Below are 27,324 nucleotides of genomic sequence, written 5' to 3'. Positions count from 1 at the left end.
TTTTTAATTTATTAATTTATTTATGTTTATTATTATTATTTTATTATTATTTAGTTAAACTCAGGAATGTGTACACTCCATATCAATAGGTGGCGGTAATACACCAAAAAGTTGTTTGTCAACCGCCATAAAACAACACAAAGAAGAAGAAGAAGAGTAAACACCAACGAAGAAGAAGAAGAAGAAGACTAAACACCAACGAAGAAGAAGAAGCAGAAGAACACGCTCTTCCGTCTCGTTCACCGGCTCTTCGTGGGTTCTTAGTGGGGTTTTTTCACTCTTAGTGGGTTTTTTTCCAGCCGCTATGTCAGGCTCGACCTCCCCGCCTCCCCCTGCCGAGGCCCCGGGGCCGGAGGGCTGCTTCCCCCCCGGGTACAAGCCGTTCCGCCCGGAGGAGCACGGCCTGGAGAGCGGGTTCCGGCTCACAGGGTTCTCCGAGCTGAAGGGCTGAGGCTGCAAGGTCCCGCAGGAGGCTCTGCTCAGGCTCCTGGCGGGACTGGAGCCCACCCTGGAGCCGCTCCGGGCCCCGGGGAAGGCCGGGGAGCAAGGCTCGGAGCCCGGCCACACACCGGGACCACGACTCGGTGAGCGATGGACCCAGAACCAGCATCCTGTCACTCACTCAGCCTGACTAATGCTAACATGCTAACATGCTAACTCAGCTTTAGAGAGGCTGTCACACCTTCTAGAGCAGCGGTTCTCAACCTGGGGGTCGGGACCCCAACTGGGGTCGCGAGATGATTTCTGGGGGTCGCCAGAAATCAGCTCTGTCTCCACTGTGTTAAAGTGTTCATGTGTTTTAGTCTGTTTGGTCATTTTGTGTCTTTTTTGGTCAATTTGTGTCTTTCTTTTGTCATTTTGTGTCTTTTTATAGTCATTTTGTGTCTTTTTTTTAATAATTTTTGTGGTCAATTTGTGTCTTTTTTTGTTATTTTGTGTCTTTTTTTAGTCATTTTGTGTCTTTTTTTAGTCATTTTGTGTCTTTTTTTTAATAATTTTTGTGGTCAATTTGTGTCTTTTTTTGTTATTTTGTGTCTTTTTTTATAATTTTGTGGTCAATTTGTGCCTTTTTTGGTAATTTTGTGTCTTTTTTTAGTCAATTTGTGCCTTTTTTGGTAATTTTGTTTCTTTTTTAGGTCATTTTGTGTCTTTTTTGTGTCATTATGTGGTCAATTTGTGTCTTTTTTGGTCATTTTGTTTCATTTTTTTGGTCATTATGTGGTCAATTTGTGTCTTTTTTGGTCATTCTGTGTCTTTTTGGTCATTTTGTGGTCAATTTGTGTCTTTTTTGGTCATTTTCTGTCTTTTCTGGTCATTTTGTGTCTTTTTTGGGTGATCTGAACTGTGTGTGTGAGATTGTGTTCAGTGAGTGGGGGTCGTGGACAACATGCATGTTAAATTGGGGGTCGCGACTCAAAAAGGTTGAGAACTACTGATCTAGACTATCTGATTTATTAACATTTAATATAATTAAAGTCACGATTCATCACTAAACACACATAATAGATAGAAACCCAGATAACTAAGAGATGACACAACTTCCATGAGCTGCCAAATATGCAGAAATGATTCAGCAGAATTACTGAAGGAGCAAAGTTCATCTTTAGTCAAACATTTCTTTATTATGGTGGTTTTCCTCTGTTGTAAATATCTGTCTGAGAGCTTTCAGAGGAGTAACAGTTTAGAGTGGCTTAGTTACTTAGTAAGTTACTTATACCCAGGGGGCAAAACCCATATTTTTTGGAAAACTGACACGGAATGTTGTAAAAGGTTTCACACCAGAAATGATATCTAGGACCTTCAAGGATCACAACCTGGGTGGACAACCCGGTCAACTAGCTACTGGAAAGCTACAGGGGGCCAAAATCCCCCTTTTGGGGACATTTTCCTGGCGAAATTTTGTAAATGCAAATATTTAGGTACTACAAAGGCATAAATAGTCCTACAACTTTAAAATTTGGCAGAGAGTATCCTGACACATAGGGGAAAGCAGGAAAAAAAGATGCTGGGGTTTACTGCAACTCTAGTTTAAGATATCACCCTCAACATGCCAAAAAAGACAAAAAAAAGTACTGTTCGCCTGACAAATGCTCATGAAAATTCATATTTTTCAACACTTTATGTTGAGTATCTATACCTAACATATATATAGAAAACTTCCCTAATTCATAAGCTTCCATTTGAGTCCAAGATGGCCTTTCTACTAGCTACTGGAAAGCCATAGGGTGGGTCCAAACAATGCAACCCCTATTGTGAAAAAAGAGTCAATTATGCGGATCAGACTCCATTCTATTTCGAGTGGTTATTTGGAGATAGATTATTTTCTTCTTCTTCTTTTTCTCTCCCATCTTGTCATTGGTCTGAAAACAGCAGTATTGGGCTAAATGAAATCAGCCCAAATGACAAGTAAATCACGGGGGAGTGAAACGACACCTGTCAATAAGTTACCGGCCACCAGCCTGCTTCTAATTGGTCAGAACCGATCGGCCTGTGGGCTGAATGAAAGTAGCCCAAATGGACAGCAAATGGAGAGGGCGGGACATGGACGGGCCTGTCAATCATTTACAGCCGGAAAATAAATTAGAGCACCCGTTTAGAGATATCCATGTTTTCCTTTTAACTATTTGGTGCTTTTGCCACTTTAGATTTGACTAAAACTACATTACATTACATTACATGTCATTTAGCAGACGCTTTTGTCCAAAGCGACTTACAATAAGTGCATTCAACCTGATGGTACTAGACATAGACCATAGGAATCAAGTAAGTACATAACTTTAAGAGCTAACTGTCATTGCTACAGGATACCAAAGAGGATGGCTCCTTTCCTCGCAGCCACTGCTTATTGCAAATTATACACCTCTTCTTGGATTTAAATTTTTCAGTGTTTCGCCTGGTGAACCTGACATCATGGTGTGAGGAGCTGAATCCTGGATCAGCTAAATCTGATGCTTGTGCACTCACATCAGCTGAACGTCTCTTCTCAGCGTATTGGTAGCTCCTCTCATTTATGTACCAATTCCGACATTTTGGGTGCCACTTTGGTGCACTGTCTTCCAACCATTTTTCTGACACAGAATCATGGTGCAGTCTTTGGAAGACTTCATCTTGACGCGCATTAATGGCTTTTTTAAACTTGGATTTCGTTATGGGAGTAATAAAGTGTAGGTATGTATCAGACTGTCCTTGACATATGATACACTTTGTGTAGTCAGTGCTTTTGTCTTCACAACCCTTGCCACCAGACCATGTTTCAGCCGCATGGCAATATCTCCCACGTTTCTTTGGCTGGCTTGTCATCTTGCTACAAGAAGGAACATACAAAGAAATTACTCAAATTATATAATTGTAAATTTAAAGTAGTGGATTAAATTGTGAAAAATTACAATATAATCAGTGATGGCTGGTATAAATGGGCTAGCAGGGCTAAGCCCTCCCTATATTATGCAATAAAGATGAGAAAGTTATAGTTGTCTAAATAACATACAAAAGATTGTTGTTTAAAGTTTAGTTGTAGTTTGTCTGAAACACAGGCAGCAGCACGTATCTCTGCATGTCTGGCCGACATCTCCCAGTGGATGTCCTCACACCACCTCAAACTCAACCTGGGCAAGACTGAGCTACTCTACCTCCCAGGGAAGGGCTCTGACCTCTGACCTCCACATCACTGTCCAGAACACAGTGGTTGTCTCCACAGAAACCGCCAAGAACCTTGGCGTGACTCTTGACAACCAACTGTCCCTCTCCACAAACATCACCGCCACCACCAGATCTTGCAGATTCTTGCTGCATAACATCAGGAGAATCCGTCCGTTTCTCACCCAGAAGGCAGCTCAGGTCCAGGTCCTGGTCCAGGCACTGGTCATCTCACGCCTGGACTACTGCAACTCCCTCATGGCAGGTCTGCCTGCCAAAGCCATCCGACCTCTGCAACTCATCCAGAATGCAGCTGCTCGATTGGTCTTCAATCTTCCCAAATTTTCACACACAACACCTCTCCTCCGCTCCCTCCACTGGCTACCTGTGGCTGCTCGGATACGCTTCAAGACTCTAGCTCTGGCGTACTCTGCTGCTAATGGTTCAGGTCCTACTTACATCCAGGACCTTGTCAAACTCTACACCCCTGCCCGTCCTCTCCGCTCTGCATCAGCCAAACAGCTGGCAACTCCCACCCTGCGTGGGTCAACTCGCCTCAAAACCTCCTCCAGACTTTTCTCTATCTTGGCTCCCAAATGGTGGAACGAGCTCCCCACCGACATCAGGACCTCAGACAGCCTGGACATCTTCCGCCGCAGGCTGAAGACATATCTCTTCCAACAATACCTCGGTTAAGCCATGGTCACCAAACACATATATATATTTTAAGAAAAAAAAAAAAAATTGCTCTTCTTCTTCTTCTTCTTCTTTTCTATTCTTTTCTTCTTTAACATATAGCACTCCTGTAGCAATGACAGTTAGCTCTTAAAGTTATGTACTTACTTGATTCCTGTGGTCTATGTCTAGTACCATCAGGTTGAATGCACTTATTGTAAGTCGCTTTGGACAAAAGCGTCTGCTAAATGACATGTAATGTAATGTAATGTAATGTAATGTAGTTTTAGTCAAATCTAAAGTGGCAAAAGCACCAAATAGTTAAAAGGAAAACATGGATATCTCTAAACGGGTGCTCTAATTTATTTTCCGGGTGTAAATGATTGACAGGCCCGTCCATGTCCCGCCCTCTCCATTTGCTGTCCATTTGGGCTACTTTCATTCAGCCCACAGGCCGATCGGTTCTGACCAATTAGAAGCAGGCTGGTGGCCGGTAACTTATTGACAGGTGTCGTTTCACTCCCCCGTGATTTACTTGTCATTTGGGCTGATTTCATTTAGCCCAATACTGCTGTTTTCAGACCAATGACAAGATGGGAGAGAAGAAGAAGAAGAAGAAGAAGAAAAATGGCAGGCGCTAACATGAATGAGGTGGATCACGGCGCGCGCGTGTGTGTGTGTGTGAGAGAGAGGGAGAGAGAGAGAGAGTTACTTTTACTTTATAATTTATTTGTTAACCCACCCAATCAATTTCACCACTAGCCACCACTGAATATAATGTTCTATAAAAATATATTGAAGCATATGTAGTGCAGCCTGTCTCAATATACTCACTCTATTCTTTACTTGTGCTAAATACAGTATAGATGTTTCATCGTGTACATCATGGTGTGGCATCAATCCCATACAGCACTGCAACAAATGGTTGGTACATCACATGGAATACTCTCAATCAGTGATAAACATATATATATATATATAAAATATATATTGATAAAATGAAAAATACAGTACAAGGGACTTACAGTTTCTTTCAGAATGTTAGCTGAATGTTAGCTGCTAGCTTAATAGCTTGCTAGCAAGCTAGCAAGCTGAAACAGTTCTCAGTTTCCGAAACATCAAAAAATCTAAAATTAGCATAGGTGGCAAACATACATACTGTCCTTCTGTATATAATATTAATGTAAATCCTTCAGTATTTTATAAAGAAATAATTTTTTTAAGCATATTTACCTATTTTGAACAGCAAGCAATCCAAAAGACCACAAGTGCACTGCTTGTTCATTTTGGGGAGACCACAAAATGCACAGTTCCCTCATGTAGCTTTAGTGGGAACCAAGCTGCTTAACCAAGGCATCATCTGAAAGTGTATTTTGTGCTCTTTCGATAGGTTGGCTCAGTTTTTTATAGAATGATCTCTCCAAATCTATCTCCAAATAACCACTCAGAAATAGAATGGAGTCCGATCCGCATAATTGACTCTTTTTTCACAATAGGGGTTGCATTGTTTGGACCCACCCTATGGCTTTCCAGTAGCTAGTAGAAAGGCCATCTTGGACTCAAATGGAAGCTTATGAATTAGGGAAGTTTTCTATATATATGTTAGGTATAGATACTCAACATAAAGTGTTGAAAAATATGAATTTTCATGAGCATTTGTCAGGCGAACAGTACTTTTTTTTGTCTTTTTTGGCATGTTGAGGGTGATATCTTAAACTAGAGTTGCAGTAAACCCCAGCATCTTTTTTTCCTGCTTTCCCCTATGTGTCAGGATACTCTCTGCCAAATTTTAAAGTTGTAGGACTATTTATGCCTTTGTAGTACCTAAATATTTGCATTTACAAAATTTCGCCAGGAAAATGTCCCCAAAAGGGGGATTTTGGCCCCCTGTAGCTTTCCAGTAGCTAGTTGACCGGGTTGTCCACCCAGGTTGTGATCCTTGAAGGTCCTAGATATCATTTCTGGTGTGAAACCTTTTACAACATTCCGTGTCGGTTTTTTTACTTTGCCCCCTGGGTATTAGATTGTTTGTTAGTTAGTTACCTAGTTACTTAGTTATGCAGTTAGTTACTGACTTATTCAGTTACTTAGTTAGTAAGTTACTTAGATTGTTACTTAGTGAGTGTGTTAGCTAGTTAGTTAGTTACTGACTTATTTAGTTACTTAGTTAGTAAGTTACTTAGATTGTTACTTAGTGAGTGTGTTAGCTAGTTAGTTAGTTACTGACTTATTTAGTTACTTAGTTAGTAAGTTACTTAGATTGTTTGTTAGTTACCTAGTTACTTAGTTATGCAGTTAGTTACTGACTTATTTAGTTACTTAGTTAGTAAGTTACTTAGATTGTTTGTTAGTTAGTTAGTTACCCAGTTACTTAGTTATTTAGTTACTTAGTTAGTAAGTTACTTAGATTGTTACTTAGTGAGTGTGTTAGTTAGTTAGTTAGTGAGTTGCTTAGTTAGTTACTTAGTTACTTACTGACTTATTTAGTTACTTAGTAAGTTACTTAGATTGTTTGTTAGTTAGTTACCTAGTTACTTATTTATTTAGTTAGTTACTGACTAATTTAGTTACTTAGATTGTTAGTTAGTTAGTTACTTACTGACTTATTTAGTTACTTAGTTAGTAAGTTACTGACTTATTTAGTTACTTAGTTAGTAAGTTACTTAGATTGTTTGTTTGTTAGTTACCTAGTTACTTAGTTATGTAGTTAGTTACTGACTTTAGTTACTTAGTAAGTTACTTAGATTGTTTGTTAGTTAGTTAGTTACCTAGTTACTGACTTATTTAGTTACTTAGTTAGTAAGTTACTTAGATTGTTACTTAGTGAGTGTGTTAGTTAGTTAGTTGGTTAGTTATTTAGTGAGTTAGCAGTAACAGTATGTAGACAGTATTGTATGTAGTAACTCTGATTATAGGGCTGGGTGATATGGACCTAAAGTCATATCCAGATACATTCAGGCTGAATATCGTTATATGATATATATCCTGATGTTTTTATCATAAAGTGAGAGCGAATCAGTCCTACAGAGTCTAACTGCAGTAACTACATTTCTGGTCAAAATTGAGTTATAACTAAAAAATAACTCCTTTATGTTTATTTTATCTTGTGACTAAGTTTTAGATTCCAATTTTGCTTTATTTCAGAGAAAAAAATGATATAAAAACCACAAAATCCAATTTAAAACCAAGCAGTAATTGCACTTACCACAATATATAAACTAATTTAATTTAACATAAAAATAATAGAAATTATAAGTTTATTTGAAAAGGAAATTATTATCTAGATAGTGATGAAGTAAAACATTGAGATAAAATTATATTAAGACTAAAATATAATTCCTTTATAATATTAAGTCTAAAATACACAAATCTTTGAATAGAGTTGTTAAACACTTTTAAATACATTCATAACAAAATCTATTTGAAAATGTTTATTCACTGAAAACTAAATATATATATATATATTCACGCTGAATATCAATAAACGATATATATCCTGATGTTTTTATCTCAAAGTGAGAGCAAATGTTCAGTCACAAGCAGTTTTATTGAAACTGTTTTTTTAACCCTCCTGGCTCCTTTTTGACCCCAAATCATTTCCATCAACCATTAATAAAGGTTCACTTTCATAGAATTACTTGAAATGTTCAGCATATGTTCCCCTCTGCATCCTTTATAGATATAAAAATATAATTTTAAACTTTCTTCATACATTTTTACGTGTTTTATACATTTTTATAGCCCCCCTGGTCCTCCTCATGACATCAGACTGGTTTTAGGACGTGTAGAAAATAATTATTAACAACTTTTTTTTTTTTTTACCTTTTAAGGCAACTCATGACCAACACATTGATATATAATTTCCATATTTTTTCCATTATTATTGGTCAATTTTAGTCAAATATACAAAATTAGACCTCATATCAAGAGAAAAAAAGGTAATAAAACCTGAATATCTTTTTCAATAGTTATAGTGGGAAAACATTCTTGATGTGAATTAGTGTTGTCACCATACTGAAATGTTCACCTGGATACGATACTCTGGGAAATATTCGATACTCGATACCATTTTCGATACCACAAAGATAAAAACAAAGACCCCAAAATTGAACAGAAATATTTTTGTTAACCAGAAAAATGCAACATGTAAAAATGAACAGAACCACAGGTTAAATATTTATAATAAAAACAGTTGTGCAAAAAGAAACTGCAACTATGATAACAAGCTTCAGGTCTGAGGTAGTGCACAAAAATACATAAATACAATAAACAACAACAATTAGAACAATATTTTGAGGTTGTATGGTTTAGCTGCTTAATAAGTTGTTGGATCGAGCATTTATATAGAAAGAAAGACAAAATATTGAACTATATCAATATATGTGATATGGTCTAATTCCATATCACATTTAAAAATATATCCATATATTTTTTATATTAATATATCTTTTATATCAATATATCTTTTATATCGATATATCTTTTATATTGATATATCTATTATATATCAAAATATCTTTTATATCGCTATATCTTTTATATTGATATATCTATTATATCAATATATCTTTTATATCGATATATCTTTTATATTGATATATATTTTATATCTTTTATATTGACATATCTATTATATCAATATATTTATTATATCAATATATCTTTTACATCGATATATCTTTTATATAGATATATCTTTTATATTGATATATATTTTATATTGATATATATTTTTTATATAGATATATCTTTTATATTGATATATATTTTATATTGATATATATTTTTTATATTGATATATTTTTTATATTGATTTATCGCCCTACTGCTGTGTTTTAACAACAATCTTTCACTTCTTTTTACTGGGTAGTTTTTACAGTTTTTTTGTATATATTTAAAGTAGTTGTGTGGTCATATTCCATATTTGATTTAATGCATATTTTATGATTCATGAATTCCATGTCACATTTGTAAATATATCGATATATGTTTTATAGTGCAGGGCATTAAAGTAGTATTCTTCCTCTCCACATGAAGGAACAGGAGCTGATCATAGTTCCAAGGCTGGTTAATATAGAGCAGGGGTCTCTAACTGGCGGCCCGCGGGCCAATTGTGGCCCTCGTGATGATATTTTGTGGCCCCCACCTTGATATGAAAGTTTAATGTGAGTTTAATATGAATGGCACTTTACCGTGTTGTGTGTGGAAGGTCCCTTTAATTACTGTTTTTTTGGTGATTTTGTGTCTTTTTTTAAATAATTTTGTGTCTTTTTTAAATAACATTGTGTCTTTTTTGGTAATTTTTTGTCTTTTTTAAAATAATTTTGTCTTTTTTGGTAATTTTGTTTCTTTTTTTGTAATTTTGTGTCTTTTTTTAGTAATGTTGTGTAGTTTTTGGTCATTTTTTGTCTTTTTTTTAATAATTTTGTGTCCTTTTTTGGTAATTTTGTGTCTTTTTTTAAAATAATATTATCTTTTTTCATAATTCCGTGTATTTTTTTTTGTAATTTTGTGTCTTTTTTTAGTAATGTGTAGTTTTTGGTCATTTTTTTGTCTTTTTTAATAATTTTGTGTCCTTTTTTTGGTAATTTTGTGTCTTTTTTTTAATAATATTGTCTTTTTTCATAATTCCGTGTATTTTTTTTTGTCACTTTGTGTCTTTTTTTGGTCACTTTGATACTGCCTCCAGCGGCCCCCAGGTAGTTAGAGTTTGAGACCCCTGCTCTAGATAGATAGATATGTATATATACTTTATTTCTTGTGATTATGGTCTGACCCGTGCTGTGTTGGTGCTCCAGGTGTGGGGATGGACTGCTGTGTGATCCCTCTGAGACATGGAGGACTCTCTCTGGTCCAGACTACAGACTTCTTCTACCCCCTGGTGGAGGACCCCTACATGATGGTGACTCACCTGTCTGATTTACCTCACTCAAGTGTTTACATACCTGAGCATCGTATCCAGGAAGTGACCTAGAGCCACACCTGTTGCTCCACCTCAGAAACACCAGAACCTGCTCATATGTTTCCTGATATGCACTAATACAAAAACACTTTACAATAACCATCATTTATTCATGTAAACAGATGGTTTATTAATGTTTAATCATCATTTATAAATGTAAACAGATGGTTTATTAATGTTTAATCATCATTTATAAATGTAAACAGATGGTTTATTAATGTTTAATCATCATTTATAAATGACAAATAGGTGGTTTATTAATGTTTAATCATCATTTATAAACCGTATATAGGCCATTTAGAACAGTAAATACATAATTTATTAATGTTTAACTAGCTACATCATTTATAAATGTAAACAGATAGTTTATTAATGTTTAATCATCATTTATAAATGGTAAATACATACTTTATTAATGTTTAACTAGCTACATTATTTATAAATGGTAAACAGATAGTTGATTCATGTTTAATCATAACTTATAAATGGTAAACAGTTTATTAATGTTTAATCATCAATTATAAACCGTATATAGGCCATTTAGAACAGTAAATACATACTTTATTAATGTTTAACTAACTACATCATTTATAAATGGCAAATAGATGGTTTATTAATGTTTAATCATCATTTATAAATGTAAACAGATAGTTTATTAATGTTTAATTTATAAATGTAAACAGATGAACTAATGTTAATACAAGTGATTAATGGTGAGAACGGTTAATGGTGACATCTCTAATCAGAATGATTAGTTTTTTTAGTAAATTTCTGTGTTTTTTGTGTCTTTTTTTAGTCATTTTGTGTCTTTTTTTGTCATTTTGTGTCTTTTTGTCATTTTGTGTCTTTTTTTTTTGTCATTTTCTGTCTTTTTGGTCTTTTTGTGTCTTTTTTTTTGTCATTTTTATTGTCATTTTGTGTCTTTTTTTGTCATTTTGTGTCTTTTTTTGGTCATTTTGCGTCTTTTTTTGGTCATTTTGTGTCTTTTTTGTCGTTTAATACCAGTGATTAATTGTGAGAACAGGTAATGGTGACATCCCTAATCAGAATGTACCAGACGCACCAAATTTAGGCTTTTGGAGTTTTAATTAACAGGAGAAAATTAATTTTAAAGACACAACAACAGCACTGTTCTTTGCCTGTTTGGACCAGTGTTAACTGTCTCTCATGCTCTCTCTCTCTCTCTCTCTGTGTGTGTGTGTCTCTGTGTGTGTGTGTCTCTCTCTCTCTCTGTGTGTGTCTCTCTGTGTGTGTGTCTGTGTGTGTGTGTGTGTGTGTGTCTCTGTGTGTCTGTCTCTCTGTGTGTGTGTGTGTCTCTTCAGGGCAGGATAGCGTGTGCTAACGTGCTCAGTGATCTGTATGCGATGGGCATCACAGAGTGTGACAACATGCTGATGCTGCTGAGCGTCAGCCAGAAGATGAACGACAAGGTACAGTTACCTGCTTTATTACTCACCTCACCTCTCACCTGCTTTATTTATTACTCACCTCACCTCTCACCTGCTTTATTACTCACCTCACCTCTCACCTGCTTTATTTATTACTCACCTCACCTCTCACCTGCTTTATTACTCACCTCACCTCTCACCTGCTTTATTTATTACTCACCTCACCTCTCACCTGCTTTATTACTCACCTCACCTCTCATCCTTTATTTATCTGCTCTGACTCTGCTCTGGAATCTGATATAAAATAGAATTCCACCAAAAGTTTTTTTAATTCACATTTTATTGAGGAATCTTTAACATTTTATACAGAACAAAGAACAGGAACAGTTGGGGTGGAGGGGACCTAAACCACACAGCATCACCTATTGGCATTGGCATTTTCTGACTTTTTTGGGTAATTTTGTGTATTTTTTGGGTCATTTTGTGTCTTTTTTTTGTCATTTTGTGTATTTTTTTTTTTTTGTCATTTTTTGTCATTTTGTGTATTTTTTTTTTTTTTGTCATTTTGTGTATTTTTGTCTTTTTGGGTCATTTTGTGTCTTTTTATAGTAATTTTGTCTTTTTGTGTCTTTTTTTGTCATTTTGTGTCTTTTTGTGTCTTTTTTGGTCATTTTATATATTTTTTTTGTCATTTTGTGTCTTTTTGTCTTTTTGGTCATTTTGTGTCTTTTTATAGTAATTTTGTGTCTTTTTTGTCATTTTGTGTCTTTTTGTGTCTTTTTGAGCCATTTTGTCTTTTTTTATAGTAATTTTGTGTCTTTTTGTCTTTTTTGGTCCTTTTGTGTCTTTTTTAGTCATTTTGTGTCTTTTTGTGTCTTTTTTAGTCATTTTCTGTCTTTTATAGTAATTTTGTGTCTTTTTTTTCCGTCATTTTGTGTCTTTTTGTGTCTTTTTTTTGGTCATTTTGTGTCTTTTTGTGTCTTTTTCTTGGTCATTTTGTGTCTTTTTTTGTCTTTTTTTGGTGATGCATGATGCATTGGGACACTCCCACATGTATTCTGATGCATTTCATTGGCCAAGAGACCGAAAAATAGGTGGAAAAAACTACAAATACTACAAAACAACGTATCCTCTTTCTGCTTTAATGGTAGAATAACACAACAGGACCAACAGGTTTTAATGGTAGAGATGTGGTGATGCTTTCCCGCCTTAAACAGGATAATAAATGTGTTAAAGTTGGTGCAGCGTGTGGATGAGTCCAGTACCACCAGTATCAGGATCTCAGATCACATCCACTGGCTGAAACGTCACCATGCGTTTTAACTCTTGTATTTGTTTCCCTCCTGTGTGTTGGACATGAGTCTGGTAATAAATATGTATGAGTATGAGTATAATGTTTACCTCAGGACCGCGAGCGCGTGATGCCGCTGATGATCGAAGGGTTTCGTGATGCAGCAGAGGAAGGAGGGACGTCAGTGACGGGAGGCCAGACGGTGATCAACCCCTGGATCATCGTAGGAGGAGTCGCTTCAGTCGTCTGCCAGCCCAACGAGTTCATCATGTGAGTCTCACCAGCTGCTCATTCAAGCCTCTCATGGTGAATCAAGGCTCATAACATTAGGGGGACACTATACACATACAGAACAGGCCAAAAGTTTGGACACACCTTCTCATTCAGTGCGTTTTTCCTTTATTTTCATGACTATTGACATTGTAGATTCATCAAAACTATTAATGAACACATGTGGAATTATGTACTTACCAAAAAAAGTGTGAAATAACTGAAAACATGTCTTATATTCTAGTAAGCAAAGGGTGGTTACTTTGAGGAATCTAAAATACAAGACATGTTTTCAGTTATTTCACACTTTTTTTGTTAAGTACATAATTCCACATGTGTTCATTCATAGTTTTGATGCCAAAATGACTAAAAAACAGACACAAAATTACCAAAAAAAATGACACAAAACGACACAAAATGACAAAAAAAAGACACAAAATGAAAAAAAAGGACACAAAACGACACAAAATGACAAAAAAAGACACAAAATGACAAATAAAAGACAGAAAATGACCAAAAAAGACACAACAAAAGACACAAAATGACCAAAAAAGACAGAAAAAGACACAAAATGACTAAAAAAAGACACAAAATTACCAAAAAAAGACACAAAAATGCCTTCAGTGAGAATCTACAATGTAAATAGTCATGAAAATAAAGAAAAACGCATTGAATGAGAAGGTATATATGCAACATTACAGCCATTTAAAATGATAGTATGAATGAATGAGCTTTGAGCAGCTCCTGACTGCCCTCTAGAGGCCATGGTGGCACATTGTTTCCACAGAGCCACTGCTGCTATGAAGGAATATTAAAGTTCCTGCTCTGCAATAGATAAAGGTCAATCTAGGTAATCTAGTAGTATCTAGCAAATAAATGATTACAAGGTTAACATAAATGGAAGACTACAGGCCTGTGCATGAGGGAAAAAAGAGTAAAATATTAATATTAATATCGTCCCATGTGATCGATCGGTTCTGATCGGTGATCTGATCGGTGAGGCTTTAGGTGATCGGTATCGGTCCCAAAAATCCTGATGGGACCTCCACCAGGTCACCTCCTGCTCAGCCTGCTGTAGGAGGAGCTACAGAAGCCTTAAATGCAGAACGAGCAGGATGAAAAACAGCTTCTTCCTCTGGGCTGTCACAACTCTCCACACCCTACAGCAGCAGTTCTCAACCTTGGGGTCGGGACCCCAATTGGGGTCGCGAGATGATTTCTGGGGGTCGCCAAATCAATTTGGAAGTCAGCTCTGTCTCCACTGTGTTAAAGTGTTCATGTGTTTTAGTCTGTTTGGTCATTTGGTGTCTTTTTTTGTCATTTTGTGTCTTTTTTCTGTCATTTTGTGTCTTTTTTTGATCTCTTTGTTTCTTTTTTTAGTCATTTTGTGTCTTTTTTTGGTCATTTTGTTTCCTTTTTTGGTCATTTTGTTTCCTTTTTTGGTCATTTTGTTTCCTTTTTTGGTCATTTTGTTTCCTTTTTTGGTCATTTTGCCATTTTGTGTCTTTTTTTAGTCATTTTGTGTCTTTTTTGGTCATTTTGTGTCTTTTTGTTGGTCATTTTGTGTCTTTTTTTGGTCAATTTGTGTCTTTTTTGTTATTTTGTGTCTTTCTTGGTCATTTTGTGTCTTTTTTCAGTCATTTTGTGTCTGTTTTCAGTCATTTTGTGTCTTTTTTGGTGATCTGAACTGTGTGTGTGAGATTGTGTTCAGTGAGCGGGGGTCGCGGATAGGGATGGGTACCGAATTCGGTACTTTTATAGGTACCGACCGAATTCCGTCGGTACTACCGAGTACCGATTCATGTAAAATCAAACGGTACCATGTTTCGGTACCTAAACGGCGTTAACTTTAAACTGATCATTGATTTCAACCCGTTTTCATTTGACGTCTTTGATTAACAAGCGTGCTGACGATCGCACTATTTTTTTAAATGTATTTACCTCCTCGTCTGGTCCTGTCTGCTCACCGCGGCCACTAGCTGCTGCCCTCTTCCACCGCGGAGCAGAGACCAACAGCCGGCTCTAGGTCTGCTAGCCGCCAGCTGCTATCTCTCCAATGTCTCTACCCGGGCTTGGCCTTCGTCTGCCTCCAGATTAGACCTTCCTTACTCCGTTTGCTCTCTCCAATCATCCGTAGACTTTTCATTAGCAGCTAGCAGCTAGCTGCTGCATCTCTGGTCCTCCGCTAATACTCCGCTCTTCAACTCAGGAATATTACTTGCCACTTAACTCCAAACTGCCTCGCTGAAATTAAATCCCTCGGACTCCTGCGTCATCCTCGATATGTGCACAGAGCAGCCCGACTCAACTTTGTTTATTCCATCATGCCACGCCCACAATACTGTCTGACCGGAGCTCCGCCCACAGCTACGACGTCATCACAACAAATCACACGTGCACTTGCAACTTTTTTTTTTTCTCCTCCGTGCTTTGCCACCTGAGAGCTCCTCTGCATTCTTTAATAACACTGCAACCTTCATGTTACAAAATGCACGTTCACTCAACAGTAAAGCACTGCTCATCCTGGATTTTATATTGTTTTGATATATTTTTTAAAGTTTATATTTTGAGAAATAAATATGTTACGCAAAAGTACCGAAAATTGGTACCGTTGAGTACCGGTACCGATTCCCAGGTACCGGGTATCGGTACCGTATCGATTCAAATGTGAAAGGTACCCATCCCTAGTCGCGGACATCATGCATGTTAAATTGGGGGTCGCGACTCAAAAAGGTTGAGAATAGCTGCCCTACAGGATAAATTCATTAAAAGGTGCAATAAAACAGACGTGCAATACAATTGATACCACGGCCAGGTGTCTATTTCATTTTTGTGAATGGTTTTTTTGGATGGTTAGGAGGCGGAGTGTGAATAGTTTTCAAGCATTTGTGAACACATTTAGAAACCATCGCATTAAGTGAAGAGGTTTTATTTTGTATTGACGATGGGGAAAGTCAACCGGAGTTGCGTTTAATTAATATCAGAGCTGGATAAGCGTCTCCGTGCTTATTGTGATGTGTGTGCAAAACACTCAATTTACCTCATGTATAAATTATAGCATTTTAAGTAGCCTTTTATTTATTTTTATACTTATTTATTACATCACATGTCCTTGATCTTGTGTTTGTCCTTGTTTAGCTCGGTATTTTTTTTAAGTTTTTACTCGTGTTGTTTTGTGTTATGATTGTCATAACTATGCACCTATATGAACTATACAATGACAATAAAGACTATTTGATTTGATTTGATCTAATATATGTGTGTGTGTGTGTGTGTGTTGTTCCAGGCCAGATGGAGCTGTTCCTGGAGACGTCCTGGTTCTGACTAAACCTCTGGGGACTCAGGTGGCTGTGAACGCTCACCAGTGGCTGGATCAGGTCAGACACGCCCACATTATCAACAGCACAGAGCTGGAATTATAGCGTACGGTGGAAGAAAACACATGCAAATACCGTCATTTTCGGACTATAAGCCGCGCCTTTTTCCCCATTTTTCGATTCTGCGGCTTATATAACGGTGCGGCTAATCTATGGATGTTACAGGTTACAGTCCACCAACTTTAACTCTATGGGCTCTATGACCTGAAGGGCTCCAGGAGGAACAGCTGGAGGCAGGTGTACTACCAGATCGGCTCGGGGTCCTTCAGATACTTTAAGCTATTTTTCACTTGTCTGTGTGTATTTGTGTCGAAAGCTACTTAGTTTGTCTGAGTCGCCGTGCCGTAATCAGCGGCAGACGAAGGACCCCGAGCCGATCTGGCAGGGCGCCGGAAAAGAGTGAAACAGGTAGCGCACTAAAGTAAAAGTGAAACCGAGAGACAGAACGAGAGACAGAGCGAGAGACAGAACGAGAGACAGAACGAGAGACAGAACGAGAGACAGACCGAGAGACAGAACGAGAGACAGACCGAGAGACGGAACGAGAGACAGACCGAGAGACAGAACGAGAGACAGACCGAGAGACAGAACGAGACAGAACGAGAGACAGAACGAGAGACAGAACGAGAGACAGACCGAGAGACAGACCGAGAGACAGAGAACGAGACAGTACGAGAGACGGAACGAGAGACGGAACGAGAGACGGAACGAGAGACAGAGCGAGAGACAGAACATGACGGAACGAGACGGAACGAGACGGAACGAGACGGAACGAGGGACAGAATGAGGGACAGAACGAGAGACAGAACGAGAGACAGAACGAGAGACAGAACGAGAGACAGACCGAGAGACAGGACGAGAGACAGAACGAGAGACAGGACGAGACAGGACGAGACAGAACGAGAGACAGAACGAGACAGAACGAGAGACAGAACGAGAGACAGAACGAGACGGAACGAGAGACAGAACGAGGGACAGAACGAGGGACAGAACGAGAGACAGAACGAGAGACAGACCGAGAGACAGGACGAGAGACAGAACGAGAGACAGGACGAGACAGAACGAGAGACAGAACGAGAGACAGAACGAGAGACAGAACGAGAGACAGAACGAGACAGAACGAGACAGAACGAGAGACAGAACGAGAGACAGAACGAGAGACAGAACGAGACACAGAACGAGACACAGAACGAGAGACAGAACGAGACAGAACGAGAGACAGAACGAGACAGAGCGAGAGACGGAACGAGAGACAGACCGAGAGACAGACCGAGAGACAGAACGAGAGACAGTACGAGAGACAGAACGAGAGACAGAACGAAACAGAACGAGAGACAGACCGAGAGACAGAGAACGAGACAGTACGAGAGACAGAACGAGAGACAGAACGAGAGACAGAACGAGACAGAACGAGAGACAGAACGAGAGACAGACCGAGAGACAGAGAACGAGACAGTACGAGAGACAGAACGAGACAGAACGAGAGACAGAACGAGAGACAGGCCGAGAGACGGAACGAGAGACGGAACGAGGGACAGAACGAGGGACGGAACGAGAGACAGAACGAGAGACAGAACGAGAGACAGACCGACATTACGAGAGCGAGATAGTTTGTGCAAAGGAAGTTTTCATGCACAAACCCTCATTATGGAAAACAAAGGTAGAAATGCATATGATGCAGCTTTTAAGTTAAAGACAGTCAATCTGGCTGTAAAAGAAGCTTCCTCAAGCAGCCATCTCTTTCCCACAATCCCCTCTGAGCACCAACCCTTACATATGGTGATTAAACATTAAAACACCTGCCGCTTATAGTCCAGTGCAGCTTATAGTGCGGAAAATACGGTTCACAAAACACAAGCAGACTGAGAAAACATCATCAGTCTGACAACAAGAGCAGCATTCAGAAAACAAAGACCACCCAAAAAATCACGGCAGAATCTCCTTCTGGACTGCGTCCCCAGTGAGTACGTCTCTTGTATGCTGCTCTCTTCTGTGGACGCTTTCTATAAAGTACGGGCCTTATCTGGAACATATTGGACCTGTTCCCTCGTCCTCCCTGCTACGAGGTTCCCCCTAAGGACTTAGATACTATCTGCCTTCCAGACTGGTTTCTCTATAACCCTGTTATTGTGACTGCTTTCATTTTATTGGCCACTCTTTATTTACTTTTTATTATTTTATTTTTATTTTCCATACATCGACTCGTACCTTGCAATGTCTTACCTGAACTGTGTTATTGTCTGTTCTGTATATACAATCAAAATTAAAAATGTTAATAAAAAAAACAGAAAACAAAGACCACAACACAACAGAAGTGTTTCCAGAGGACACTTAAAAGTGATGCATTTTTATTTCAACATAATGATAATTAGATGTTATAACGTTTTCATGTTATTTCATGATAATGATATTTTCATGTTATAAGATGATATATTGCGTTAGCCGGCTAGTGTTAGCCCACTAGCGTTAGCCTGCTAGCCCGTATCCATCACATTGCAGTTAAACAAATCAAATAAATGAATGAAACACGTTTTAGTTGATCTCTCTCAACGGCACCGAGCTGGTCTTGGTCTTGCTAGTCTGCCAACGCTAGCACGCTATTGATCGCCAGCTAACATTAGCATGCTATCAATCACCAGCTAACGTTAGCATGTCCCGACATGTGCATCACTTTTAAGTGGTCTCTGGAAACACTTCTGTTGTGTTGTGTTCTATTTGCAGCGCTTTTTCTTATTGTGTTGTGGTCTTTGCAGTGCGATTGATAGCATGTTAACGTTAGCAGGCGATCGCTAGCGTGCTAACGTTAGCAGGCGAATGCTATATATCACCTTATAACATGAAAATATCATTATTTTCATTACGCTATAACGTTATAACGTGAAATTATCATTATGTTGAAATAACGTGATAACATCAAGCGTGTCCAGACGTGTGCGTCACTTTTAAGTGTCCTCTGGAAACACTTCTGTTGTGTTGTGGTCTTTGTTTTCTAAATGCTGCTCTTGTTGTCAGACTGATGAAGATGTTTTCTGTTTGCTGTGTTTTGTGTATTTGTGTGTTTTATTAAGTCGCTGTGAGTTCTCAGGGACGCCGTATTATTTTTATTATTCGTATTATTTGTATTATTCGTATTATTGCCATATTTCTGGACTTTCAATCACCTTCATGTCTGTTTTCTATCAACAGAGTGAAAGGTGGAACAAGATCAAGCTGGTCGTCACCAAAGAGGAAGTAAAAGAGGCCTATCAGGAAGCCATGTTCTCCATGGCAACGCTGAACCGCACAGGTAAACTACACCTGCATTACTCTCTGAAGTTCTCTAGTCATGTATGGAAGAATTATCCTTATTATCTTTATTCAAGAGGGTAGATTATCCTCTCTTTATTTATGAGTGTAGATTTTCAGTTTGAGAGCTTGATTTTGATAAAATCAAGCTCTCAAACTGAAAATCTACTGAACATCTACGCTCTTCAATAAAGAGAGGATAATTCTTCGGATGATTCTGACGGATGCTCCGTAGGGCGGCTGGTATATCATCTGTTTGTTAAACTGATTCTCTCTTTAAATACACCAGTTTACCATGTTAGCAGCTGTTTGAATCGTCACCTGTAGAAGACGCCAGCAGATTAATGTTTAATTAATCTGAAGTAATCCTAAAAAGAGTTATCTTAGATTGCCATGAAGAGTATTTATACTATATAAAATATATCCCGCTAATATAAAATTAGAAAAAAATGCAAGTGTGAGTGAAATGTTTGTGTCCAAGAAGACGAAATGTGATTTTAGAGTTCAAGCAAACATTTAGAAAGAAAGAAAGAAAGCAGCAGAAATCTGAGTGAGAGAACAAAATGTGATCATGAGGAGAATAAATGTGAGCAGGAGGAGGAGAAAGGAATAAAATCAGGCTCTCAAACTGAGAATCTACACTCTTGAATAAAGATAATAAGGATAATTCTTCCATATCATGAAGTTAGAGTTCACTTGTTGTAGTTTTTAGTGATTCTTGTGCTGTTGTGTAAATCCGTTGGAAATGTATCGGTAATAAAATAAATGAATGCATGACGTGACCTGGCATTAGGGTTGTCACCATACTGAAATGTTCAACTCGATACCGATACTCTGGGAAATATTCGATACTCGATACCATTTTCGATACCACAAAGATAAAAACAAAGACCCCAAAATTTAACAGAAATATTTTTATTAACAAGAAAAATGCAACATGTAAAAATGAACAGAACCACAGGTTAAATATTTATAATAAAAACAGTTGGGCAAAAAGAAACTGCAACTATGATAACAAGCTTCAGGTCTGAGGTAGTGCACAAAATACATAAATACAATAAACAATAACAATTAGAACAATATTTTGAGGTTGTATGCTGTGCACGGGGTGTATCGATACTTTTAAAAATGAGTATCGTATCCTGATACGTTTTAGTATCGATACTTTTTTTGAGTATCGATACTTTTGACAACCCTACCTGGTAGGATTTCAGTTTTTATGGGAAAGGAAAAACTCATTAGACAAGTCAGCTTAGCATGTCTGAAGCAGATGCTCTGGTTGATACGATAACATCAGAAAAGGAACCTGACCTCCCAAGTGTGCTCTGATATCAAAAGTAGAACATAACAGGAAATTACAGGACATTGAACTTTAGTTACACAGAAATAATAATAATAATAATAATAAACAAACCTGCAAAGTAAAAAGACAAGACGAGGCGTTGTCTCCTCAGAGTTGTTCTGATCTCTGGATTTGTCTGTCACCCAAGAACAAGAACTAATCGGGTGAGGCAGCTTTTAGTTAACTAATCTACCTGTAGATGTGAGGTCAGCTCCTTTAAATCAGGACTAAAAACACTCTAGTTTACTGCAGCGTATCTTAACTTTAACACTTATCTGCTCTACTCTACTGCCCTTACTTCTTAACTACACAATGTTTGACTTGTGCTTTTTATTATTTTATCTCTTTTCTTATCCTGCTGTATCTTATTTTATCTTATTTGTATTTTTATTTCCATTCCCGTTTTAACTGACTGTTTTTACTGTTTTCAACTGGGTCTTGCTGTTTTTAATGTTTATGTAGAGCACTTTGAATCACCTTGTGCTATACAAATAAACGGGCCTTGCCTTTGTCATCTCTGTCTGTTTTTGATACCTACAATAAATCCACACACGGCTGTGATTCCAGTCCACCTGGTGGTCAGGTGATTGTCTGACTGAAGTTGTTTGTGGTGTCTCCAGCTGCAGGTCTGATGCATAAGTTCCAGGCTCACGCTGCGACGGACGTGACGGGTTTCGGTTTGCTGGGACACGCCAACAACCTGGCAGCTCAGCAGAGGAACGAGGTGGCCTTCGTCATCCACAACCTGCCCATCATAGCCAAGATGGCCGCCATCAGTAAAGCCTGTGGGAACCTGTTCAACCTGGTGCAGGGAACGTCAGCAGAGACGTCTGGTAGGAAACACTGTCCATGTTCCTGTCACATCTGGAGAGATGATTATTGATTATTGTAACGTAACTACACTGACAGTTATTTGGTTCTTACCAAGATTAAAAAAACTTACTTTAGAAGTGTTAGATCATTTATCTTATTTTAAGAGTTAATTTCTTATTTTAAGTGTTCAACATGCTTATTTCTAGATTTAATAAAAAACAGGAAAAATATTCAGAAAAACAGAAAAAAAAGTCAGAAAAACTGGGAAAAAAAAGAGTCAGAAAAACAGGGAAAAAATACTCTAAAAATCTGAAAAAAAGTCAGGAAACAGGGAAAAAATACTCAGAAAAACTGAAAAAAAATTGTCCTTAAAATAATAAATTAACTTTTAAAACCAGATAAATAAAGCAGAGTGACCTGATGATTATTTGGTTCTTACCAAGATAAAAAAAACTTTAGATTTAGAAGTGTTAGATCATTTATCTGGTTTTAAGAGTTAATTTATTATTATTTTTTCAACATGCTTATTTCTAGATTTAATAAAAAACAGGAAAAATATTCAGAAAAACTGAAAAAAAAAGAGTCAGAAAAACAGAAAAAATTTTTTCCTTAAAATAATAAATGAACTCTTAAACCAGATAAAGTAAAGCTGCCAGCAGTGATGAACTGGCCCGAGCAGAGTGACCTGATGATTATTTGGTTCTTACCAAGATAAAAAAAAAAAACTTTATATTTTGAAGTGTTGGATCATTTATCTGGTTTTAAGAGTTAATTTCTTATTATTTTTTTCAACATGCTTATTTCTAGATTTAATGAAAAACTTGAGAGAAATAAATGAGTCAGAAAAGCAAAAAAAAAGAGACAGAAAAACAGGGAAAAAATACTCTAAAAATCTGAAAAAAAGTCAGGAAACAGGAAAAAAATACTCAGAAAACACAAAACAATTGTCCTTAAAATAATAAATGAACTCTTAAAACCAGATGAATTAAAGCTGCCAGCAGAGATGAACCGGCATGCTTTTACATGCTTATTTCTAGATTTAATAATCTTAATTTAATAAATCTTGTCAAGGTAAATTATCTGTCCATGCAGCAAGATCATTTCCCTCAGATTTACTGTTTGATCTGGTTTTTAGACCTTTTTAGCTTAGTCGTTCTTCACTAATACTGAGTAGTTTTTCTCTAAATATGTATATATTTTTTTCATGAATTTTGAGGCTGTAAAAAGTTGAATGTTTTAAGTAATCTGATCTTAAAATCAGCATTTTATGCTTATTTTATGCTTATGTTTAGTATATTTCACTTATTTTGAGACTGTAAAAAGTTACTTTTTATAAGAATGAAAAATAAAATTTGAGAACCTTTTCCCTCAGATTTAGTGTTTTTATCTTTTTTTTAGACCTTTTTAGCTTAGTTATTCTTCACTAATACTGAATAGTTTTTCTCTAAATATATATTTTTTCATAATCTTGTTCTACTTATATTGAGGCTGTAAAAAGTTAAATGTTTTAAATAATCTGATCTTAAAACCAGCATTTTATGCTTATTATGTGCTTATGTTTAGTGTATTAAAATATTGTGAGAAAGAGAGAGAGAGAAAGAGTGAGAGAGAAAAATAGAAAGAGAAAATAAAGTAAAAAACAAAATAAATCGCTACGTATTAGTAACCAGTCACATGGTGTGTCTTAAGTCATTTTTTGAATGTTAATTTGTTTTGTGTGCTAGAGATGTGAGGAGGCAAAGAGTTCCACGACATTATTACCAGGGCCGGGACTCGATTAAAAAAAATGAATCTAATTAATTAGAGGCTTTGTAATTAATTAATCAAAATTAATCACATTTTAATCACATAATATAAATATTTGACCTGAGAACAGTGAGAAGACTTTCCACATGGATTTTTAGTATACCATTGAATAATGACTGAATACATAAGCTGAAGCAACAAAAATATTGTTTATTTTTATTCAAGTCCAACAGACCAGTGACATTTTTGCCATTAAGTGTAGCAATAGCATATTTATAAATATAGAACATTTCATAAATCCAGGTAGCCTATAGGTAGGTAGACCTTCTGTAAACTAGAATACTTTGTTTTTTGAAGTAAAACACAATCCACGCTAGCTAGCACACTAGCCGCTAGCTGCTATATGTTTAGCATTGAGGTGATGCTTGAGGCTGGATGTGCTGCTATGGTGATATGTGAATTCCTTGTTGCCTAGCAACACAACCATGCTCTTATGGATCAGTGTCTGTTGTGTCTTTTTTTAGTCATTCTGTGTCTTTTTTAGTCATTTTTTTGTGTCTTTTTTAGTCATTTTGTGTCTTTTTTTTGGTCATTTTGTGTCTTTTTTTAGTCATTTTGTGTCTTTTTTGGCCATTTTGTCTTTTTTTAGTCATTTTGTGTCTTTTTTGGTCATTTTGTGTCTTTTTTTAGTCATTTTGTGTCTTTTTTGTGTCTTTTTGTGTCTTTTTAGCGATTTTGTGTCTTTTTTTGGTCATTTCCATCCGTTGGTTTTTAGTAACTAAATGTCCCATCATCCACGGGGCCAACCAAAGGTCTCATCAGCTTCTTCCTTCATGTTCACTGTGGTTTGTTGTTGTCTCAACTCATCAACGCTAGTTGGTGCTCCAGTATAATCGCTCCTCCTGAAACTCATCCAGGGAGAAACGTTCCGCGCTGCAAAAATAAGTGCCATTAAAATGCACGCGTTGTAATGAATGAATCTTAATGAAGGCATTAAAGTCCCGGCCCTAATTATGACTCTGAATGTTTTATTCTCTGGTCCTCCTGCAGGCGGGCTGCTGGTCTGTCTGCCCAGAGAGCAGGCGGCCAAGTTCTGCTCCGAGATGAAGAGCCAGAGTTCAGGGTCTGGAGGTCAGGGCCTGGCCGGAGGAGCGTGGATCATCGGCATCGTGGAGAAAGGCGACCGCCGCGCTCGCATCATCGACAAACCTCGCATCATCGAGGTTCCACCTCGAGGAAGTCAGGCAGCCAATCAGGACAACAACTCCAGCAGCAGCCCCGCCCCCAGCCCCAACCTGGCCCAATAGACTCTGGCCCTGTGTGTGTGTGTGTGTGTGTGTGTGTGTGTGTGTGTGTTGATCCCCTTTTTAGTCCAAATGCTGAGACACACAGATCAGGATCCCTGTCATCTTTAATATTTATCCATTTTCTCTTTCTTGATCCATAAACAACCGATTTATTTTATTCACCTGAATGAAAAAAATTACTTATAAATTCTCAAGAGAAAACATTCCAGATAATAAAGTGTGTGTGTGTGTGTGTGTGTGTGTGTGTGTGTGTGTGTGTGTGTGTGTGTGTGTGTGTGTGTGTGAGATCTCTTGGCTGTGGGGACGTGGAGGTTTTTTTTTTTTTTTTGTTGACTTTCCTTTGGAGGTAGAAAATAATGTTGACTCCAGTTGGTGAATATCTAAATCATGTGGGGAACAAACAGAAAACAATCACATATTTAGGAGACAAAAAAATCACGAATTTCATGAGAAAAATATACAAATTTACGATAAAAAAAAACCCCCTCAAACTTTTGAGGAAAAAGACAAATTTACGAGAAAAAAAATCACAAACTTACGATCCAAAAATTCTAATTTCCGATTAAAAAAATGACAAATTTAAGAGGAAAAAATCTCAAATTTAGGAGAAGAAAATCAAATAATTTGAGAAAAAATTACAAATTTAAGAGAAAAAATTATACAAATTTACGATTGAAAAAAACCCTCAAATTTTTGAGGAAAAAGACAAATTTACGAGAAAAACTCGTAAATTTGTACGAGAAAAAACGAGAAAAAATTTATGATAAATTCTCAAGAGAAAACATTACAAATCACCAGATAATTGTGTGTGTGTGTGTGTGTGTGTGTGTGTGTGTGTGTGTGTGTGTGTGAGAGAGAGAGAGTGCTTTGCTGTGGGGTCGTGGTGGTTTTTGTTGACTTTTAGATGATGTTAATGTTGATTCCAGTCGGTAAATGTCTAAGTCATGTGGGAATAAAAACAGAAATGGTTAATTGTGAGTCTTGGCTCCGCCCACGCGGTCCAGAGGAAGGTTGAGCAGCTTCCTGTGGACCAGCTGGGTGGAGGTCAGGTCTGTCTGTCAGCTGATTGGCTGTCCAGCATCAAGCCCCGCCCACTCTTCCTCTTTATGAAGCTCCGCCTCTAAACCCCGGCCGACGGGGGCAGGCGGAGTGGATGTTTGCCTTTGGATTGGGGTCGGACTTGGACTGCTGGAGGTCTTCAGCTGTCTGTGTTTCTAGATTTCCTGCTTTTCATAATCAATAAAACTCATCTCACACTGACAGAAAGGCTCAAGAGTTTCATTAAAGAACACATGTTGGCTCTCTCAGACATCAACACATGCATCAGAAACATCTAACCCAACTCGGCTCAGACAAACCACGACTTCCACGACGTTAAATTACCAAGAAAGTCAGAAAATGACCAAAAAGTTACAAAATTAGACACAAAATGACAAAAAAAGACACGAAAAAAGCTGTAAAATGACCAAAAATATCTCAATAAAGGGACTGCCATGAAATGGGGGGGAAAGAGAGGAGGAGACATATTTTTTATTTAATCTCTTCTATCTTTTAACAATTAAAAATAGTTGACACATGTTTACTACATGTAAACAAACACTGGTTTATTATGATTCACATCAATATATGACAGTAATAATAATAATATAATAAAATGTATTCAGTTTGAGTCACTGTCATTATTTTATCATTTATAACTTCTGATAATCAAAGATATTTCTCACAGTTTTTATTTTTTGATAGAAACCAAATAATGTCTGAGGATCAAAAACAAAACAGAGATTTATATGAATTATTTTAATACGGACCACAAGACGACTTTCTGTCATTTCTGGACATATGATGCTCTAATATGTATCAACAGACTATAATTGACCTGTTTCTGTTTATAAATGATGTTATTTTACTCTCAGTGAAGAATTGTTCATATTGGCTTCAGATCTAATGAGGAGAAGATCTAGTTGTATGTTTTATTTTAATATATTTGAGTTTATCTCAGCTTTGACTTGTTCTATCTTCATCAAACACAAAGTGTGTGTCAGCAGGAAACACGCTGCTGAAGGTTTTACAGCTGGACGTCCTCCAGAATACTGTCAATGATTGTTTGATAGAATCAGCAGTGGAAACAAACCTTCACTCATCTCTACCTTTAATCTCACCTGCACAACTTGATGCTTCTTTTCTGTTTCCTCTGGAAAATAAAACAACTAAATAACAACAAGGAAGGAGAAA

General features: G+C 37.2%; 1 protein-coding gene across 1 annotated transcript; it reads left to right on the top strand.

The window, feature by feature from the left end:
• Positions 1-26,358, top strand: sephs3 (selenophosphate synthetase 3). The gene is made up of 8 exons (XM_059332530.1): positions 1-584; positions 10,110-10,213; positions 11,596-11,703; positions 13,068-13,222; positions 16,509-16,599; positions 19,786-19,885; positions 21,847-22,059; positions 24,836-26,358. Exons 1-8 carry the CDS (start codon positions 305-307, stop codon positions 25,090-25,092), a joined length of 1,308 nt encoding a protein of 435 aa, XP_059188513.1. The 5' UTR covers positions 1-304; the 3' UTR covers positions 25,093-26,358.
• Positions 26,359-27,324: the final 966 nt, after the last annotated feature.

This window comes from Centropristis striata, chromosome 5 (assembly GCF_030273125.1).
Source record: "Centropristis striata isolate RG_2023a ecotype Rhode Island chromosome 5, C.striata_1.0, whole genome shotgun sequence".
In the NCBI taxonomy this organism is placed as follows: domain Eukaryota; kingdom Metazoa; phylum Chordata; class Actinopteri; order Perciformes; family Serranidae; genus Centropristis; species Centropristis striata.
The sequence above is the reverse complement of the archived record's forward strand: the minus strand, read 5'-3'. Positions and strand labels throughout refer to the sequence as shown.